The 14,344-nt window shown below is 40.1% G+C and overlaps 2 protein-coding genes and 1 long non-coding RNA gene across 4 annotated transcripts; 1 reads left to right on the top strand and 2 right to left on the bottom strand.

Annotated features, from left to right (window-relative positions):
* Positions 1-3: 3 nt before the first annotated feature.
* On the bottom strand, positions 4-1,110 carry LOC103996045 (photosystem I reaction center subunit XI, chloroplastic-like). The gene is made up of 2 exons (XM_009416842.3): positions 705-1,110; positions 4-615 (listed from the first exon to the last, which is right to left on the bottom strand). Exons 1-2 carry the CDS (start codon positions 870-872, stop codon positions 124-126), a joined length of 660 nt encoding a protein of 219 aa, XP_009415117.1. The 5' UTR covers positions 873-1,110; the 3' UTR covers positions 4-123.
* Positions 1,111-1,281: 171 nt separating this feature from the next.
* On the top strand, positions 1,282-6,811 carry LOC108953629 (probable tyrosine-protein phosphatase DSP2). Its single transcript, XM_018830286.2, has 3 exons — positions 1,282-1,623; positions 1,713-1,796; positions 6,534-6,811. The coding sequence occupies exons 1-3, from the start codon at positions 1,499-1,501 to the stop codon at positions 6,739-6,741; spliced, it is 417 nt and encodes a 138-aa protein (XP_018685831.2). The 5' UTR covers positions 1,282-1,498; the 3' UTR covers positions 6,742-6,811.
* A 1,796-nt stretch (positions 6,812-8,607) lies between these two features.
* On the bottom strand, positions 8,608-12,952 carry LOC135620046 (uncharacterized). Of its 2 annotated transcripts, XR_010489608.1 has the most exons (3): positions 12,450-12,939; positions 12,151-12,332; positions 8,608-11,636 (listed from the first exon to the last, which is right to left on the bottom strand). It is a non-coding gene; the product is annotated as an uncharacterized LOC135620046 (long non-coding RNA). The 2 variants fall into 2 exon arrangements; XR_010489607.1 differs by having other exon boundaries at positions 8,608-12,332; positions 12,450-12,952.
* Positions 12,953-14,344: the final 1,392 nt, after the last annotated feature.

Here is a 14,344-nt window from a genome sequence, read left to right as displayed (position 1 = left end):
AAGTGAGAAGAACATTTAACATCTTGTTCTACTATATCATCAGATTTATAGGCTGCTAACTGATATCATGGTCTCATGCCAGTCATCTTCCCAATATGGAACACACCACAAGAAGCAAACAGTCTACTTGATGTAGTAAGGGAGGTCAAGGACATAGAGGAGGAAGTACGCCCAGATGACGCCGGAGATGCCCCCGAAGAAGAATCCTCCGGTGAACTGCGCCCATCCCTCCGCCGTCTGCAGCTTGTCCGCCTCCTTCTTCCTGCCGGTCAGCGTCAACGTGGGCGCGGTCGACGGCTCGCCCTCCTTGAACGACGCGACGCCATACATGGTGAGGCAGACGCTCAGAATCACGACGAGGCCGGCGGCGGCGAGCGAACCCGCCGCGCCGGCGTACTCCGTGTTGCGCAGGGGTCCGGCCTTGACGAACGGGCCGACGAGCAGGTAGCCGTGCGCCAGGCCGACCTCGACGCCCCGCAGCAGCGGACTCACGGCGGTGCGGTAGGCCGGCAGGTTGGAGAGGTACCACGCCACCAGCGGACTGGAGGTCACCGGCGTCTCCAGGCTCCCTATGAATGGGTCACCATTGATGGGCTGAATCACTTGGTACGTTGGCTGCCATGAACTCGGAAGCAACACGAAGACATGAATCATCTGCTGTTGCATGCAAATCACTGACCAAATCTACAGATCACGTTCCTCACCTTCTCTGCCTGGATGGCTCTAACTGTGAGGGAAGGCTTCCTTCTGGATTGCAAATCTCTCAATGGTGTTCGTGAGATGCCTTTGGGGATCAACAGACACCTGCTACTGGAAGAGAGCAGGGAGCTCTTCAACTGGCTGGCCATGGGAGAGATGGAGGCTGTGGCCATCCTGCACCAGCTCTTCTTCTACCACAGGAACAGAGATGGAAATGGAGAATACCTTAATGGTTTCTGGAAGGCGATCACTTAGCTCTGAGGTGTCGAAATTTGTGTTCCTCGTTCCATGGACGGAGTCCCAATCCTATCCTTATCTCAGATCCAGATTGCGGTGGACAGTAAGACATAAGCGTTTAAGGAGGAAACCAAAGGGAAATCATACCACGTCCTTAAATACTTTTATCTATGTCGTGGGCCAAGTTGTGTTTGTGTCCAACTGCCAACTCACGGATCTATATGTCTCTAGCTGACAACCACGAATTATGTCGCGATCGAGTACGAAATAACGCTGCACACAAGTGCGAAACGGCGCCCAAATATCGCTATTGTCCGTAAACCTATTGGAGCCCACAGGGAGCGACCATGTTTAGCCTCCACGTCTTCGCCCAAACGACACCTCCAGCACATCGTACCACGGGCCCCGTTACCATGGAACGCAGAAGTAGAATTCCTTCCGAGGGTTTCGAAGATTCGATCACGACCGCCTCGCAATGGGTGTCGAGAAAGATGGGAAGGAGGGGAGATCGCTTCGATCGATGGTAATACTGTGATCTTTCGATGGCACGGAAAGGGAGGAGATGGAGGATAGAGAGGCGGAGGTTCCACCTCTCAAGTTTGGCATGGTGGAAGAGGAAATCTACCGCTCGGGATTCCCCACAGCCACCGATTTCGGCTCCTTGGAAGAGCTGATTATCCGAACCAGGTGTTTTTCCTGTTCCTTTTATTTCTTTCCTTTGTTTTGGACCGACGGCGACGTGGTTGATGCTATTGAAATGGGGGATTTGGCTGCAGGTTCTTGTGCCCGGAGCCTCACCCGGAGAATATAATTCGCTTCCCTGGATTCGTCTGTTCCTGTTCGGAATCGAAGGTAGCAATGTAAGCATTTTCTTTGTGCTTCTAATGAAATTATGTCTAAAAATCGTTCCCTTGTCAATTTGATCTGGAAAATATTTTGAATGTTGTGGTTGATGCACCTTTTTCACTTTCTTTTGTGTCAATATTTTAAGCCTTTGTGCAATTATAAGGTTGGGTAAGGTTAAACTCTGTGATGAGGAGCCAGTACATCGCAAGCCTTTTCTTCAATATATTGAGGAATTCTTCTGAGAAATAAATTTTTGGATAATGTGGGTGTTCTTTACATATTCTAGTTTTGTAATGTAATGCTGAAAAATTCTCTTGAGACAGAAAGTTTTGGATAATTTGAGTGTTCTTTTATTAATCCTACATTTGTAGGAATGGGGAAAACCAATGACTAGCAAGTTAATAGAGTAGTCAGTTAATTAGGTCTTTTTAGTTGTTGGTAAATAAAGTCAGAAAATTATAGCACTTGCGTTTTATTTTTGAAGGTGATAAAACTATAGAATCTAATGATAATTAGTTCTTTTAGTTGTTGGCAAATAAAGTCACAGAAACTTATAGCACATGAGTTTTATTTTTAAAGGTAGATAAATCTATAGAATATAATGGTAATTAGTTCTTTTAGTTGTTGGTAAATAAAGTCATAGGATCTTATAGCAGATGACTTTTTGCTTTTAAAGTTAGATATAACCTATGGAAATTAGTTGTTGGTAAATAAAGTCATAGGAACTTATAGCAGATGACTTTTTGTTTTTTAAGTTAGATATAACCTATGGAATCCAATGATAATTAGTTCTTTTAGTTGTTGGTAAAGGAAGTCATAGAACCTTATAGCACTTGAGTGTTGTTTCTAAAGGTAGATAAACCTATCGATCTAATGATAATTAATTCTTTTTAGTTGTTGGTAAGTAAAGTCATAGAAACTTATAGCACATGAGTTTTGTCTTTAAAGGTAGATAAACCTGTAGAATCTAATCTTCTTTTAGTTGCTGGTGAATAAACTAATAGAAACTTATAGCACATGAGTTTTGCTCTCAAAGGAAGATAAACCTGTAGAATCTAATCTTCTTTTAGTTGCTGGTGAATAAACTAATAGAAACTTATAGCACATGAGTTTTGCTCTCAAAGAAAGATAAACCTATGGAATCTAATGATAATTAGTTCTTTTTGTTGTTGGTAAATAAACTAATAGAAACTTATAGCACATTAGTTTTGTTTTTAATATATAAACCTATAGAATCTAATGATAATTAGTTCCTTTTAGTTGTTGGTAAATGAAATAGAAACTTATAGCACGAGTTTCGGTTTTAAAGGTAGATAAACCTATAGAATCTAACGAATGATAATTAGTTCTTTTCAGTTGTTGGTAAGTGAAGTCATAGAAACTTATAGCACTGGAGTTTTGTTTTTAAAGGTAGACAAACCTATAGAATCTAATGAATGGTCATTAGTTTGTTTCAGTAGTCTGGTAAATAAATCATAGAAATTTATAGCACCTGTGTTTTGTTTTTAAAGGTAGATAAACCTATAGAATCTAATGACAATTAGTTTGTTTTAGATGTTGGTAAATGAAGTCATAGAATCTTATAGCGCATGAGTTTTGTTTTCAAAGGTAGATAAAACTTTTAGTTGTTGGTAAATAAAGTCATAGAACCTTATAGCACATAAGTTTTGTTTTAAAAGGTATATAAACCTGTAGAATCTATTGATTTCCAGGCCATTCATGATTGAAGTTATCTTCTTGTTTGCGACTCGGTTATATGGGAAAGTTCAATATCTTAAGACTCCTAAGTAGGACATGCGTCTCAAAATTTTATCAAATTGGATCTGTTTGGGCTAGTAGATCACTCTTTCTCTCTCTATCTATCTATCTCTAAGGCCACTTTTTTTTATGTGCGAGAAGAATTAGGATTTCTGATTCTAGGTGAGTTGGAATCTTGAAGACCAGATTGGATACCTCTTATGACATCAGTTCTTGTTTCCAGTATTTAGCCATCTGGTAAGGCAGAACCTGTATTAGCCACGGTTTACTGTCGATGCTACTGCACATACTTTGTCCTTTATATGCTTAACTCTACCGCATTTTAGGAAACCGTGTTTGAGCATACTGGCAATACTCGTTTTATGTTTTATGTAGTGCAAAATAAAATAGAAAACAACCCTCTTTTTAGATGAATCTCCTTTATAATGATCATAATTCTCCATAATATGATATATGATAATATCTCATATTTCTTGATACACGATACCAATGTTCTGCATCTGCAGGAACCGGAAATTGACAAGGGAGGGGTTGGGTTTGACACGTAGATAATCTGACGTCCCGTCCCGTCCCGTCCATCACTGATTTGATGACTCGAGTCTAACTAGGCAGCTAACCTCCGGTGAAGCGTGCTTTATAAACACGTCCCTTCGGTTCGCCGAGAAGCCATCCCACCTCTCGTAGAGTCAGTCATGTCTTAAAAGTGAGTTACGAATCTCCTCCGTTGGCGACCGCACCGAGGGGAAAAAGGCCTCGTCGTCTCCCAGTCCGGGGGCAGTCTCGTCAATTCGTTATAACAGTCACCGACGCGTTTCGGCACTTCATTGGCCAAGTCTATCAGGGACCGTCCTCGGTACCGGACACGTGATCACGTCCGGGTTTGAGCAGGACTCCCGATTACGTTATCCACGTTGACCCACTTCTCTCGCCTAATTATAGGTTCCGGGACCCATCAGAATCATCGAGTAAATCGCACCAGCCCGTGTGAGTTAAGTACATGGCTGATTAGATGATTGACCAATGTACTTAGCTGTTTTGGGTAGTAGAGAAGAACATGACTGAGAGACACGTACGGTAATCACCCATAGAATGTGTTTTATCCTTCTTTAATTAATCCCTTAAAGAGAGAACACTTACCCACAAATGTCGTCATTAATTACCAATTGCTTTCTGTTATAAATATAATACGTTCATTTAAGGTGGACCCACGTTAGAGGCGTGGTCCCACAGTTTTGTCCAATAACAAGGCAGCAGGCGTTAGGATAAGTCCTTGCGCGGTTTTAAATAAAGAATCATAAAAAAAACACAGAAAAGAAAATGGAGGGGTTTGTTCTTACCGTCGCCGCTTCTTTTGTCGAACGGGTGGAGACGAGCAGAGTGGGACACATAAGGAGTTCGCCACATTCCTCTTCCGCTTTTGAATTGTTGGTGTTCGTCGTCTCCAGAAGCTTCTCGGCACTCTCGATCGTTTCGACCCACTTGTCTATCCTTCATCTTCCGCACTCCCGATCGTTAGGCTCCGTTCATGCTTCCTTCGTCGTCTCCATCGATCTTGATCCAGATGGTTTCTTCCGTTCCTTCTCTATCTCTCTCTCTCTCTCGTCTTTGGATTTCGTTCGCCTCGTTCCGATCGGGGAAGATTGCTCATGCTAAAGAAGAGAAAGAGATCCAACTGTTTAGTTCGTGATTCTTGTTAGTGTTTTCTCGATCTCCTTTTCTTGGGCATGTGTGGATTTTGGGTTGCGAGCTCGAGTCTCCTCCTGATATGCATCTTTTTGTGTCTCGTTGATAGTGGATTCCCTGATTCCTTTTGTTTTCTGTTCCCTTTCCGATTCTTAGTTCCTCGTTTTTGTTGTTGCGTTCTTGATCTGTCGACAATTCTTCTTCCTGATACCTCTCCTTTTTCTTCCTTATTCCGAATCCTATCGCTGCCACGAACCCAAAAAAAATCGTGCTGTCATTGTTTCTTGTTTCTATTGTTCTTGGGATTTTGTGGATTTTGGGTTGCTCGATAGAGTCTTCCTTGTGTTGATGATTCGTTTGGGTCTTGTTTTCGCTGGTGATGATCTATCTCTGATCCTTTTTCTCTTTTTCTTATTTCGAATTTCTATGCTTTGTTGTTTTTGGTTCTCGAAGAAGCGTGATGTTTGGTTGTACGAGGGTTTGCAAGATTCGAACTATTTGAAGCGGATGGATCTTTGTCGAGGTGGGGTGGTTTGCGACTTCTCTTTCTTTCTTCTTCCTTGTGTTATGATTTATGATCGTCAGACCAAGCAAATGTAAGGTACATATTTGTGGATTTGTCTGGTGATCGTAATGTTGATATGGGCTTGGCAGATGATGGGGTTGGTTTGTTTGCATGAGCGTGGTTTGGTTGAAAATGAGAGAGAGCACGCTGGTCCATGACGCATGCCAGCTTCCATGGTTGTGTACTAGCGTGCTCCTTCTGGTTGTCAACCCAAGATCACCATACTAAGTTTCTCCTCCTCCTTGCCCGTGGAGTTCTTGACCCGATACGTATATATATTTATGGTTGCTTCATCCTTTACATATTCTTAAATCGATTCTCTGCTCTTTCTTTTGGTCTATTTAGTTGTGTTTAATCACTTAATCATACTGTGTTGAGCGAAGGAATTTTAAATTGGGGCAAACATTGAAATCTATTCGACGACCTATTTCTTTGTTGATGCATGATGAGTCTTGAGTTACTTTTGTAAGGAGTGATTGGAACAACAGGGATCATTTTGGCCACAGTATATTTACATGCTAGTAATTTTGTATTTGTATGTCTTCCACTCTCAGCCATAATCTCATCAATGATGGTATGCTACTTATTTATGTGTTCTTCCTTTCTTCTTGTTGGTTTATTATTTCTATCATGGGTACTCAAACAACTCAGAAATTACATATTCTATTGATTGGAACAACAGAGATCATTTTGGCCACAATGACATGCTGGTAATTTTGTATTTGTATTTGTCTTCCACTTTCAGGCATAATCTCGTCAATGATGGTATGCTACTTGTTGATGTGTTCTTCCCTTCTTCTTGTTGGTTTATTATTTCTATCATGGGTATTGAAACAACTGAGAAATTACATACTCTATTGATCGGAACAACAGGGACTATTTTGGCCACAGGATATATAGCTTTACATACTAGTAATTTTGTACTTGTATTTGTCTTCCACTTTCAGGTTTAATCTAAACAATGATGGTATGCTATGTATTCTTCGTTTCTACCTGTTGATTTATTAATTCTTTCATTTGTCATGGGTGCTCAAAGAATCGAGAATGATATCCTCTACTGTCTCATAAAAAATGCCTAGCTTCGGTTGAGTATTATTTGTCATTTTGACTCGATGCGTTTTTGCTTGTATATTAATTAGATAAGATCTAGATATAGCCCATTCTTCCTCTAGAATAGATGCCTTCGGCAGTTGGAGTGTAGTGGCCAAACAAACACTCCATCTCATAATACCATCAAGATGATTTATTTTAAATGATTCAAGACCAGCAATGGAAAAGCAAAAGAAGTTGATACTTTTTCTATCTGTATTATTAAACAGTTGTCTTGTATGAGCATATAAAAGAAAAAGATGAATGACAAGGAAAGCAAGATAATGCCCTTGTAGAGGAAGTAAGGCTAACAAAGCAACATTGTTGCTGAGCTTGGGTATCCATGCTCGATATTACAGCCAGTGTTGTCCCGCAGATGCTATACCTAATGTTGAAGTAATATGAATTTGGTATTTGATTTCTGTACATCCTTTCTAGGTCTTGTCGGTTATAAAATTGAGAACATGAATAGTTTTAAGATAAGCAAGATACAGCTGATGTTTTGTCTTTTCTTTCAAGTATTCAAATGAAGATACTTCTTCTGTACTTTTACATGTTGCTGTAGGTTTGCTTTCTCAGAGTTACTATTCAAATAACCCATATGCTGATCATACAACAAACTGTTAGTTCTACATAAACTGGGGGGGTAATAGCTTTGTTTGGCATTTAGACAGCTAAGTGTTGGCATCAAGAACTTTGGTGGGCATACACATTAAATTTTTGAACGGGAAATCTGAGATTGATTAGAGTCAGTTGAGTGAAGTCAGCAACTGCAATTTTAAGACTTTCGAGGAGTCACTATGAGTATATAACGGGATATATGGCATTTGATGTTAAAACATAAAAAAGAAGCCCATGACTCATGCTGGTCATTGAAGTTATATGACGATGCTTTTCTGTATGTGCATTAAACTTGGTGACTAGATATGTTGTTTTGGAAAATATATGTTGTTTTCTTAGGAGGAACTTGCAGGATGATAATTTATATCTTTAAGGTAAAGTTCAAATCAAGTCCTATCGACGGCCCTTGGTCATTGATACTTAAAGAAGTTTTTATTTCAACATGAACGGGTTTGGTCATTTCTCCATTTGACAGACAAGGATTTGATCGTATGTTACAACCACCTTTGATTTATAAGGAAGGTGCAGAAGGCAGAGTTGGAATTCTACTTTACTGTTCATGTAAGGTTACTAAACTAATGTTACAACATTAGGAAATCCAGTTCTGTGGCACAGGATTAAGGACATAGTAAGGCTTGAGTTTTCAGAGGAAGGTGAGTTCGATTTAGCAAACTGCTCGTTGATTGTGTGGCGTTAGCTTGTTTGAAAGTCCATTGGTACTTTTTTTGAATAGGATGTTCTGAGTTATTGAGATCAGTAATCAGCTTGTTGTAGAGTCGTAGCAGAGATAATCAGGAATTAGTTGCTTGGCAAGCTTTGTTTGAGAGTCCTGGCAAGCGATGTTTTAAAAACCTAATTTTCCTTGTGTTTGGTTCGACGGTATGATTTCTCCCAAGTTTTGGATATATTTAGTTATTAAGAGATATACGCTACATTATTGCAAGTTTTCTTTATATTTGTGATATGATTTCACTTATATATTAGAGTGATCACCGTCGGCATATAACTTATGCTTTGTTCTCTTTGGCGCATGACGGGGAAGCTGGGTGACTCTTTCCAAAACTCTAGTGCTTGGGGAACACAAAGCCTTTGGATGTCGGAGCCATATCTTTTGTTCTTAATCACGTAGTGCACTCACTGAATTATGAGTTACAACATTAGTTAAAAGAATTGACCAGAGTTACAACAATATTTTAATGAAACACCAGTCGCTCGCCATTTCGAGTCGAAGCAGTTAACACAGCAAGCACCTAGCCACGAACAAGTCCACCCCCAACTTCTCAAATAGTAAAATCAGCAAAAACAAATCAAGTTACCATGAACCAAGCACATCCTGGACTTTGGTTAAGAATTAAATGATTCCTTTGTTCTTTCATTATTTGAAGCTCCAGATGTCCTGCAATACCTAGCAGCATCATTCCCAGACATTAAAGCAATGCACTTCAATATAAATCATAAATCATCACATTTTGAAATTCTAACTCTTAAATATCTCTAAAGCCATATTCACGACCTAAAATGGAACCAAGGTATTTTTGGTCAAAAAGGCTTTCCTATAATTCTAACTCGATACTAAAGTGAGAAATAATATATTTACAAGCATCAAGGCCATCTTTCAAACTTCCATTTAAATTTTTTTCCCTTTTTTTACGGTTTTCATTCCAATCATCTAAATTCTAAAACCAGTTCGTGTTCCCTACTTTCTCCTGACTTTGTAAATATTCAGGTTTTTACAGGAATCAAAAAGAATATTACAATCGGAATCCTATACATGATCCAACTAGACCTACTCCATTAATAGTCTATGGCGATCTTAATCTTCTCAATTATCAGCAATGATACCTCTACCTCAAAATTCAACAACGTGCACTTATAGCAAGTAGTGAACTTCACAGATAATCTGTAACATAAACTCCACGTTTGTATAACCTATAAAATAAAATACACATTTGCACCTACACATAATGGCCTTACTTGTTTCATGTTGAACAACAAAATTAAGCCTTCGTTTGCAACTACTATATGGATCTCCTTTCACATCACTGTGCAAGTAAAGATCAAAGGATTGGTCAAAGTTAGGTCTAGCTGAATCCAGGATAAGCCACGAGTCTGAATCTAAACCTCTTTTAATCTTCTGTTTTTGAAGCATTTTTTAGGGGGACTCTTTTGTTATTCTTTACACAATGTATTTACATACTGCAGATACATCGAATCAAACATTCTTCAAGTTTAGGAAGGAATCTTAACACGACTTCACCAATCTGGATTACAAAAAAAAAAAGGGGTATTGTTAAGTCTTTTGTATTCAACTTTTAAAATGAACTATGTGATCACTGAGTTTGTTTAGGACATTTGGCCTAGATAACTCATTGCCTACCTATGCATTTATTTCATCATCATGCCTTTAATAAAGATGATTAAAACTAAGATTCATATGCCTAAGATCAATATCAGCAGCAGTTATGGCAGTGGGAAACACTAGATTGGTATAACAGGATTACCAAAATTTGCAATATAGTTGAAATAAAAAAATTAAGTCAAAATTATAAAACGCACGATACCTAGCTTTTGCAAATCATTTACGTAGGCAATTTTGTCCGCAAAAGCAAAATCAGTGACAGTAAGGAGGTAAATGTGAGCCAGCACACAAGGAATCAGTCCTAGACTGACAATTCTTATGAATAAAAGCTCAATCAGACATACATAAAGGTCGTGAACCGAACCTAGGTGACCTAGTCTAGTGTTCTAGCTTGTTCTCAATTATATCGTCATCAACAATGACCATCACATGCACACAATGTGCATTATGGCATAGGCAGGTCGACTTCGAACCATGGCAACAATATTGGCAAGGTCGCATCCCTGCTCCAAATGATGCATCATAGACCTTTCCCTTCTCACCAACCATTATTTGGGATGTAGTGACAACAGTGACCATTTCACCAACATGTTAAGGTCCATGTTAATAGCTTCTTAGCCGCCTCATCACCCTTGAACTCATCTTATCTCAGAGTTTCAATCTCACATCAAAGAATATCATTATCTCCAAGGAAAGTTGGCAGCCTTGTCATTTGATAACTCAGTTTAAGATGTTATTCAACTATTGGAGATGTAAAAACCCGCAAAAGTTATTTGTTTCATAAAAGGTGGGAAAAACCTACAATGCACCATTAGATTAGTTATTAGACAATAATGTCTACGTTGAACAGTTAGATAATTCCTATGATCCAAAATTTCTTTTCTGTGACAATAATGTCTCCGTTGAACAGTTGGGTTTTTGGCTTTTGGTACTGTAATCTAAAGTTACTATCTAAGATATCCAAATAAGCAAGATCCAAGGTCAAAGCATACATAGGAAAATACATCAAAGAAGAAACAACACAATCAAAATGGTTATGCATTTGAAAAACATGTACTTGCACATTAATCCTAGAGACTTGTAATGTTATATAATCTGTAAACAATCCATTTGTTAGGCATTGCCTGTATTTGTTTGTCATGTGTGTATTTTGCAAATTGAACAAAGCTAATTATTTAATTACAATTGACAAATTCAATGAAAAGGTTATGAAAGTAAAAAATAGATTAATAAGACTATAACAATAAGCAAAATCCTTGACTTCAGGAATGGTTAAGTCAAAACTTGTAGCAAGGATGATAATATGAACAAAAACAACGTTCAAAGCTGCTAAAATATATATCTGCGCCTCTACCTTTTGCGCTGCTGATTGGGATGATTGGGTTTGAAACTTCTTGTGTTGAAGTTCAACAAAATATGTCTTGCCGCTCTCTTAGTCCTTCCTTCCTTCCATCGATATGTCCATACAAAAGTATGCATAATCTCTTTATATAGACAAACAAAAAAAATAGATGGATCTGGGTTTTCCTCACTCAATATAAGCATCACTGTTGGTGCTTTCTGCAAATGGACTTGAATCTTTTTAATTTTATGATAATGTAGTTTGATAACATGACTAAGACAATAACCACCATCTAACCTGGTAGAAAACAGCATCCCAGTATTCCCGAGGTAGCATAAACATATCAATTGTGGCTCTCCAATTTATAACCAAAGGCAGAAATTCATAATAGACAACCTTAAACCTTTGCCAGCTTTCTTTCTTCAAAATATCTTACACTGTGAATAAGAATATTCATAACTAGTAATACAATATATCAGTTCTTGGTTCTATCTATCACAATCAAGAACAAATGCATCATTAAGGAAACCATACCGTCACCAACAAGACTAAGCTCAGAGGACTAATACCAGAATGTAAATATCTGTATTAAAACAAATCTTTTTTGTTCCATACTTACCACCGAATCTTCTAAAGTTACATGTCATTCATGAAATATCAACTAGATATGATGACAATAATTTGCACTGTTTACCTAACTCAGACATTCCTTAGCCTAAGACACCACAATACAAACTCAACGGAAGAACAATACGTATTAGAGCGAACTAGTAAACTATCACTAACAAGACTGATCTCCAGGAGATAAAACCAGCGCGTAAGATGGACCTATTCTTTATCGTTATTTTGATGAGTTTTCCTAATTCTTAACACAAACATAACTGAAGAAAACGAACAACAACATGAATAAGAGGGAGCTAAAGAATTAAGCGTGAATCGATCAAAACGTACCAAGGAAGAAAAAGAGGGCGAGCAGGAGAAGCTGCCTTGTGAGGCGACCGCGTGTGACAACGAGAAGGAGCACGCTAGTGCACAACCATGGCCGCCGCCATAGCTTGCGAACCGGCGTGCTCTCTCTCGTTGTCAACCAACGACGCCCACGCAAGAACGCTGGAACCCACAAATCTCATCATCTGCCAAGTCGATCCCAAACCAACATCCATCAGAAAAATCCACATACATACAGCTTCCATATTCTTGACCCTATGACGATCGTCATAGGAGAAGATGAAGAAGAAAAGAAAACTTACAATCCACAGCCTTAACGCATGCGATCTGTAAACTTGGAGTTCCATCGACCCAAGATTCTTTGGAAACCCTCAAACCACCAAAAAAGATTCCTCATGAAATGGAATCCGGAAAAGGAAGATAAAGAAACAAGAATCCGAGACCCAAAATTAACAAAGAGACAAGAGAGAGCGTTCGATCAAATTCCAAAGATCAACAACCCGTACACCCTAAGATCAAGCAAACCGGTTCAAGAACGAAAACCCTTACGGGATCCAACCGAACACGCAGAACTTCCAGATCTCAACCACCCAATCCCCAAAAAGAAGACGACAAAGATGAGAAATCACCGATCGAAATCAAGAGAGAAGCCGAAGAAAGATGGAGCGGAGAGACCGAGAGAGAGGAGACGCTTCCGGAAACCAAGAAAGCAACAGAGCTGTTGATGAGATCTCTCGGTTTGCTTCCGCTCGCTCATCTCCGCCTTCCTTTAAAAGAAGGGTTCGGAGAATAAACAAAATTTGTCGCCAATAATATATATATAACAGTAAATGAAAGGACAACAAAACGGCGTGCAAACCGTTTTATCGCCGATTGCTTGTACGCCCGTTTGAATCATCTCCTGCACCTTTTTCCAGTCCCTGAACGGCCACTCACGCACACACCCCTGCGTTCTCGAATGGGCCCCGAAGCTGCAAATGTGGGGTACGCCAGGGGGCGGCTCGGATCGCGTGAAAACATTTGGCTTTAAAGGCGCTGTCCGGATGCCGAACGTGGTTCCCATCTTGCAGTCCAATCGAATGACGAAACGTGTACCGGGAAGTGGGGGTGGCCATTGTACGGAGATGCCCCCCTGACGTCATGAAATTACGAGATTACCACTCGTTCCCGTCGACGCCCTCTGGCGAGGGGAAGAGATCGCATTAATCGGTCTTATTTTTCCTCGGCGAAAGGAGGACGAGAGTACGTCTCTTTGCTTGGGGAAGACGCGACGTGTGTCCTCTTGGGTCATATCGGAGATCATGACGCCGAGTACGTCTCAAACGGTGAGTAAAACTTGAATGGCACGGTCACAAGAGCTGCTGGCGACCGACTCGGCTCGCGACTTCGGACACGGAGGCGATGGCGGCAACCGAAGGGCACCAACAGACACCGGTCGTGACTGAAGTTGGGGCACGCACCCCGACCTGACCAACGTGTGGCGACCGGAGGGGAATCGACGCCTATCGTGTGGTAGGCGTAGTGTGGGGTTCGCGATGGGACAGGGTAGGACGAGTCGAGGGACTGGGGGTCGGGATCAAGTATACATCGGGACCGTACAAAATTGAGGGACGAGTGAGATGGACCGTTTGATTCACGGATTCCGTTTTAGTTCTTGGGACGTGTTATACCCTCCCTGCACACGAATTCTGGGACACGTCCGCCTTCACTGTACGACCAACCTGCGATCGCCGCGAAGTTAGGGATTGAGACCACTGCCAGCCAGGTCAGCTTGGGTATAAATAATGCAGATTCCCAGTACTCAATATCTTCTTTAAACGTGATATGAAATCCATGTGAACCATTATGTTCTGAGAGACGAATCAAAATCAAATAGGAATCAAAATTAATCTTGCTGATTTGATTCCGATTTTTGATTTTAAAGAACTGAAACCGAATCGACCATAAGACAATTCGATTCCGATTCCTAAGGTTAAAAAATGGATAACCATCGAAACTAATGATTCAAGAACTGAAACTACTAATCATTGTGATATTTGAAATCCATGCATATCTTTCTTAGCATTAGGCCATGAGTAGCATGGGAGGGAACTGGTGAATGGCTTAAGTAAATAAATCTCTGATGTTTACCTATGTATCTTCTCAGTGGTTGAAAGACAATTGTGATTCAGAGCTTTTATTAGGCTTCTGAGTGATT

The sequence above is a fragment of the Musa acuminata genome, chromosome BXJ2-8 (assembly GCF_036884655.1).
Source record: "Musa acuminata AAA Group cultivar baxijiao chromosome BXJ2-8, Cavendish_Baxijiao_AAA, whole genome shotgun sequence".
NCBI classification, from domain to species: domain Eukaryota; kingdom Viridiplantae; phylum Streptophyta; class Magnoliopsida; order Zingiberales; family Musaceae; genus Musa; species Musa acuminata.
This window is presented reverse-complemented; position numbering and strand designations above follow the sequence as displayed.

Coding starts and splice junctions, on each gene's coding strand:
- LOC108953629 (XM_018830286.2), top strand. CDS start 1,499: ATGGAGGATAGAGAGGCGGAGGTTCCACCTCTCAAGTTTGGCATGGTG. Junction 1,624..1,712: donor GAGCTGATTATCCGAACCAG/GTGTTTTTCCTG, acceptor ATTTGGCTGCAG/GTTCTTGTGCCCGGAGCCTC. Junction 1,797..6,533: donor TCGGAATCGAAGGTAGCAAT/GTAAGCATTTTC, acceptor TTCCACTTTCAG/GCATAATCTCGTCAATGATG.
- LOC103996045 (XM_009416842.3), bottom strand. CDS start 872: ATGGCCACAGCCTCCATCTCTCCCATGGCCAGCCAGTTGAAGAGCTCC. Junction 616..704: donor GAGCCATCCAGGCAGAGAAG/GTGAGGAACGTG, acceptor AGTTCATGGCAG/CCAACGTACCAAGTGATTCA.